Source organism: Nelumbo lutea, chromosome 5 (genome assembly GCF_056320005.1).
Source record: "Nelumbo lutea isolate HS-2025 chromosome 5, American lotus-T2T, whole genome shotgun sequence".
Taxonomy (NCBI): Eukaryota; Viridiplantae; Streptophyta; class Magnoliopsida; order Proteales; family Nelumbonaceae; genus Nelumbo; species Nelumbo lutea.
Window position 1 is genome coordinate 29,625,468 of NC_142688.1, and position 5,982 is coordinate 29,631,449.

The 5,982-nt window shown below is 41.5% G+C and overlaps 1 protein-coding gene across 1 annotated transcript; it reads left to right on the forward strand.

The window, feature by feature from the left end:
- Positions 1-1,766: 1,766 nt before the first annotated feature.
- LOC148851355 (FCS-Like Zinc finger 5-like) lies at positions 1,767-3,290 on the forward strand. Its single transcript, XM_088943813.1, has 2 exons — positions 1,767-2,221; positions 2,795-3,290. The coding sequence occupies exons 1-2, from the start codon at positions 1,884-1,886 to the stop codon at positions 2,949-2,951; spliced, it is 495 nt and encodes a 164-aa protein (XP_088799939.1). The 5' UTR covers positions 1,767-1,883; the 3' UTR covers positions 2,952-3,290.
- The last annotated feature ends 2,692 nt before the right edge of the window (positions 3,291-5,982 follow it).

A 5,982-nucleotide genomic window follows, 5' to 3' on the forward strand; every position in this document is an offset into this window, starting at 1 on the left:
TATTCATTCCCTTTCAGCTTTACTATCTTATTAAGCCAAGTGGAGAAGGGGAAGGAGAAAGACTAAGGAGGGTCGGTCTTGATGTGTTGTTGAGTTAGAGACGGGCAATTACTTCTCGACAAAGCCCCCTCAAAGTTGAAAAAAATAAATAAAATCAGACATATATTAATTGCAATTTTGGAACGGTGCAGGCAATTGGAAAGGAGTATAAATGCAAGTATATAGAATGCAAAATCTTATAGTTAATATTATTTTATAACATATTTATATTGTTTCTAAACTAAACCTTATGATTAAGGATTACCATCCAAATCAGTTATTGACTTATAGTGTGGAATAATCTACTCTCTTTTACATATATTAGGATCCTACCCACCTTTTTTCATGGGCCATAGTGAATTATACTCTATTTATGAATCATCAATTTGGGTTAGTTTTAGAATCTTTTTTTACTTACAAGTTAAGGTTGTCTTTGTTTATTTGTTTATTTGGAATCTTAGGGATGGAGTGAATCTCTCTCTCTCAATCAATCAATCAATCAAATTTCACAATTTAGCCAAATACGCCACATATGTGATACATGGGAAAACCAGCTTCCGATTTCTAGGTGTCCTTTTCAATGTCTAACCCAACTGGAATCCAAGGGGGAAATAATAATGGCACCGTGTGCAAGTTGATGAGTTTCCAAGTTTAACTCCTAAGAAAGGCCACCCCATTCAATCTAATTAAATCCCCAAATCTGCAGATTTTTAGCCTTAATTTTTCTGAATTATTTTACCGCATTATTAACGATTTTGAGGGTGGAGACTGGAGAGGTCTGAAGAGGGAGCAAGTCATCTCAGCTCAGCTCATTTAGATTCGATCCACCGCACACATCACACATGAACTGAACTGAGGACTGAAATTACTGATTGGGAGGGAGCCTGGAACCAGCAACTTGTAGTTGTATCTCTCTATCTTGGAAGCCATAAGGCACACAATTCATTAATCAATGCACGAAAAGTAGCCCCCCATGAACTTGGGTAGAACATCACTTGATCAGTGCAAACAGCACAAAAGTCATAAAAACACTAAAATGGAACGCATCATCTGCCTCCAACCGACATAACATCTGGAATATCAGTGATACAAAATATAAGAAGAGATGTTCTCAATGTGCGACTAGATATGAATATAGCTAGCAATGTATTGTGGCCATTAGATTAGAACTTTTATAAAGAAGGCATTACACCCTGGCTAACCCCAACCATGGTCCATCGTCTAACCAAGCATGGTTTCATAGAATCTTGTGATGTGGGTTAATGAATGACTTGTAATTTTGTATTCTGATTCTATTCCATCAACAGTCCCTCCCATTCCCAACTACATTTCAATTTTGAAAGGAATAAGAATGATATTTGCGCCAGATCCACGGTCTTTCATGTACAAAGCATTCCAGCTGAATTCATTCCACACCACCACTTCTTCCAACTTCCCAGCGCTACCTCATCGCCACTAATTTTCCTTTTTTTTTTTTTTTTATTTCTTGTCTATTACTGCTATAAGCTATTTGATCAAGGATGAACCCGGATCCGGACTCGATCCGGACCCGGAACCCTTTTTTCTAATTTTCGGCTTTTCGCACTGCTCAATCATTCCGTGAGAAAATGTATTATTTTTTTTCCAAGGAGAAGCTGACGTGCACTTACTTTGTGCAAGGCTCCAACAAACGGTCCAGATTTGATCCTTGTTTGCTGCCCATTCGTTTATCTTCCCCTCCCCGGTCTCTCCGCATCCCCTCTTGGCCTCTTTCCTTCTTCACTCCTCTAGCCCACACACCACCTCTCTCTCTCTCTCTCTCTCTCTCTCTCTCTAGTTTTCGGTGTCAAGAGTAGTTAGAGAAGATGTTGCTGGGCAAGCGTCCACGTCCTCCGATGAAGAGAACGACAAGTTTGACGGAATTCACTGTCGATCTAAGCAACATAGAAGCTCCGGTGCCATCCGATCTACAGAACTCCGCAAGGGATGCGCAGAAGCCAGTTCCCCAAGAGGTTCATGTAAGAAGAAACCAACCGGGAGGAGGTCTGGGTTCTGACGGAATCGATCACCGATTCCTATCTGCTGTCTCACCCAGAAACCCCAGGAGGAATTCTGCTAATTTCGTTGAGACGGCTCACTTCTTAAGGGCCTGCGGTCTCTGTAAGCGCCGTTTGGCTCCTGGTCGAGATATTTACATGTACAGGTTAATACCCTCTCTATATTCTCTTTCTTTCTCTCCCAGCAAATATCAACCAATCTGCGTGCTTTACACTTTTCTTGAAATAAGTTTCGGTTCATCATTTATGTAATCCGAGCAGGTTGGAAATTCTCTCTCTCTCTCTCTCTTCATTTCATTATAGATCTCTCACTTGGAGAAAGCTTCACTGTATGAAATTATTCTTCTTTGAATAACTTGGTTTGCTTCTGTTTCCGGATATTTTCATTGTTAGATTTCGTTTTCTGGACTCCGGTTATGCTCCAGCTGACTGAGTAATACTTAGATTACCTGATTTCCTGGCGACTTTCTCCGATTTTTACGTTTTTTAGTTTTGACTGATATTTAACTCGAACAACAAACTAATAACCCATTTCTTGCCACTTATCACCGTCACCATTCCACTATTCAAACAGTGAGAGAAAAATAAAAGAAAAAAATTAAACAAAATCATGTTTATTTTTTATGATAAAAAAATATTAACTTTGCATTTTACTCTTCCTACAATTCTCCACGTACGTAGTGAGATTGGGTTCTGATGTTGTGATTAACAATTTTCAGAGGCGATAGCGCGTTTTGCAGTCTGGAGTGCCGGCAGCAACAGATGAATCAAGACGAACGGAAAGAGAAGTGTTCTTTGTTATCTAAGAAAGATGCATCGGCGACCAAATCAGGATCGGAAGCACTCAGTAAAGGAGAGACGGTAGCTGCCGCATAGCCATAAGAAATCAATAAAAAAAAAAGAAGAGAACTGAGACGATCGCTACTATCCAACCCCGCTTTTATATATGTAGTAATACGTATTATATCGTCTCAAATATGTGTAAAGATGGGGCCGGTGCCGTAAAATCTCTCTTTTTTTATGGGAACTAGTCAAGCTTTGAAACTGCGGTTTTCTTGTGGATCCATCCATTCAACATACACAACCTGATGTCTGTACTTGTTCCCTCCTTTTCCTTTTCTTTTCTTATAGTTCTCTCTCTCTCTCTCTCTTGTTTTACTTTTTTCTTTTCGTAGTATTAATGGAAGAAAAATAGCAAGGCTTTCTAAACCAAAATTTCCCATATTTATTTTGTCCGTCAAATTAAATTTTATGTGAATCACAATTCACATGAAGCATGAAAAGAGGTTGCTTTTGAAGTTTGAACTAGTGAATGAGATTCCCATCGTTTTCGGGTCATCCCTCTTGTCCCTCCCTTCGTTTTTTAGTTCCGTCTGTTGCTATACGCCTATACCTACCATTGGTTAGATCCAGCTGATCGAATTGCTTAATTGGATAGTTTCTCTTTCTCACTTTCTCTGCACTTTGCTTTTCCACAACCGTGGATCTCTCTCACGTTAGAAGGGAAGAGTGAAGGAGTGAAAAAACAGAACACAAAAGGAGGGCGACTCCTACTGAGTATTGACTGTGTATTTTCCCTTTATAAATCACATTATGTCTTTGGGTGCAAATTCAAGATGGAATATATATATTACTAAATAATATATATATTACTAAATAATATCTACATATAATTTTAAGATATGTTCAAGAAGATTCGATTTAATAAAGTAAGAAGCAATTAGGTAAAGCTTGATTTGTTACTTTAATAAAAGATGTCAGGAATCTGTGGCTTAGTCAGCTTGAATGATGATAGGGCCCAGGCCCAGGCCCAGACGAAAGTGGAAAGAGATTTCATCTGGAGCGATTGTTAATTTGGGCTGTACAGTGGGCCTGTGGAAAGAGACTCAGCCCTCGCGAGTGAGTAGTGAGTAGTGACAGCTCCTTCTCTACACTCTAGACTCTAGAGAGAGTATCTCGCGATATATATCGGCAAATGAGTTGGAAGATGGATCCAAGGAGAAGAGCTCATCTCCATCAGACCTCAGATGACTGCATTCTTTGTGTTAGTGCAGACCTCTCCTATTAGGAAGCTCTCATATTCTCTAATTCTCTCTCCAATTTCTCGAGGTTAGGTGTGAATTAACCATAAATGGATTGGTTGGGGAAAGAATAATGGAAATGCCTTAAATTCAACTTTCCATTATCAATTGGCCTTCTCTCCTTGTAAGCATCTAACAGTAATCCAGCTTGCATCATTTAATAATACTAATATTTATAGTCTCAGCCACAGTTACATATTATTAAATGTTCCCTTTGGCTTTGGACAATGGGGTCTGATTTTTATAGCTCTCAAGAGCCAGTTTCGGGGCCATGACTCAATAAACTAAAACTAAAGCTCTGCCATCAGAATTGTTTTATACAAGAACACACGCTCTTCTATTGCAGGTTGCTTCCATTCTTATTTCCTTCTCATACCATCAACCTCTGAATTTAAAAATTCGTTATACTTGATGGAAGCTTTAGCAATAGCAAGTGGTGTTATTGAAATCATATTCCACCTATCTAGATCTTGATCTTGGGTTAAGAATATAAAGCAAAGTTTTAAAAATCGAACCAAACAATTAATCGTTCAGGGGTCTGGTTTCTGAGTCAAATGGTCTGACCATTCTAACTAAATAGGTTAACTATTCTGACAAAAACAATCAAAAAAAAAATATAAAATGATCAAAAACCACTATAAGGTTCAAATGATTTTTAGCTAAAAAATGGTTTTAGGTAAAACGAAAGCTGGTTCCCGATTTTCCCGTCTCTAGTCTAACTGTCCGGTCTGATCCGATTTTGAAAATCATGATCAAGTCTGTCGTGTTATTGACAATGAAGCTACGCCAGTTTGTCCCATGGATTGATCCACCAATGATGGCATCTGATGGAGCGCGATCCGGCCGGTCTTAGCTATCCGCGGCCTTGCTTCTGAACGGAGTAGCAGGGAACCTGAAACGGAGGAGATGGGGAAGCTCCGGGGGGGACTCGGTGTAGAGGCTCCGAAGCTCAAGTTAGAATCCTTCAAAAGCAAGGTAATACCAGATAGCGCAAAGTTTGCATACATCGTTTGTCGGGGGGCAAGGGGCTCTTATAATCACTTCGTGCACTCGCCCCGAGGCCCTTGTCAGGTCGGGTATGATTACCCTTGTGCTTGTCAATTCGGCCGTCGTCCTTTCTGTTGAGACAGAACCGTCACTACCTAACCGTCTTTCTAATTGGAGATGGCGGTGGCAGGTGGCCGTTTAGAGTGCTGCCGCCACACGTCAAATCCCAAGTCAGTCAGGCGCAGCGCCCTCGGGCACGAACTTCCTTAGTGTCAGGCATGGTACGACTTGTTTGGTTTTGGTGTCCAGAAGGTGATGCGAAGTGCTGAGCGAGGCGAAGTCTTGAGCTCGGAGGTATCTATAGGGCAGGTCAGTTCGGCGAGGTGTATCCCGAACTGTTACAAGGTGGGTCAGTCTGGCGAAGTGTATACCGAGCTGTTAGTGGGTCAGTTCGGCGAAGTGTATCCCGAGCTGTTACAAAGTGGGTCAGTTCGGCGAAGTGTATCCCGAGCTGTTACAAAGTGGGTCAGTTCGGCGAAGTGTATCCCGAGCTGTTACAAAGTTGGCCAGTTTGGCGAGGTGTATCCCGAGCTATTACAAAGGGTGAGTTCGGGCCCCCCGTAGGGAGTTCAGTCCGCTGGTGTCCCCTTGTTCCCGCCTAGGCTTGGCCCCTTTTGCCGAGCTGTTGTTTCTGCCACATGTCATGTAATAGAGAGGTCGGGCCAAATCTTCCTTCATCAATTGCCCCCACTCCTTGCGCCGGAGGTCTTTCCATGGTGCGGGGAGTTTTGCGAGGTAGCAGGTGGATTTGTCCCGCCCTTCGAATCTTCACTGCGCGA

Excerpts from the sequence above, each read along its gene's own strand:
- LOC148851355 (XM_088943813.1), top strand. The coding sequence starts at position 1,884 with ATGTTGCTGGGCAAGCGTCCACGTCCTCCGATGAAGAGAACGACAAGT. Across the intron at positions 2,222-2,794 it reads CGAGATATTTACATGTACAG|AGGCGATAGCGCGTTTTGCA; the intron begins GTTAATACCCTC and ends AACAATTTTCAG.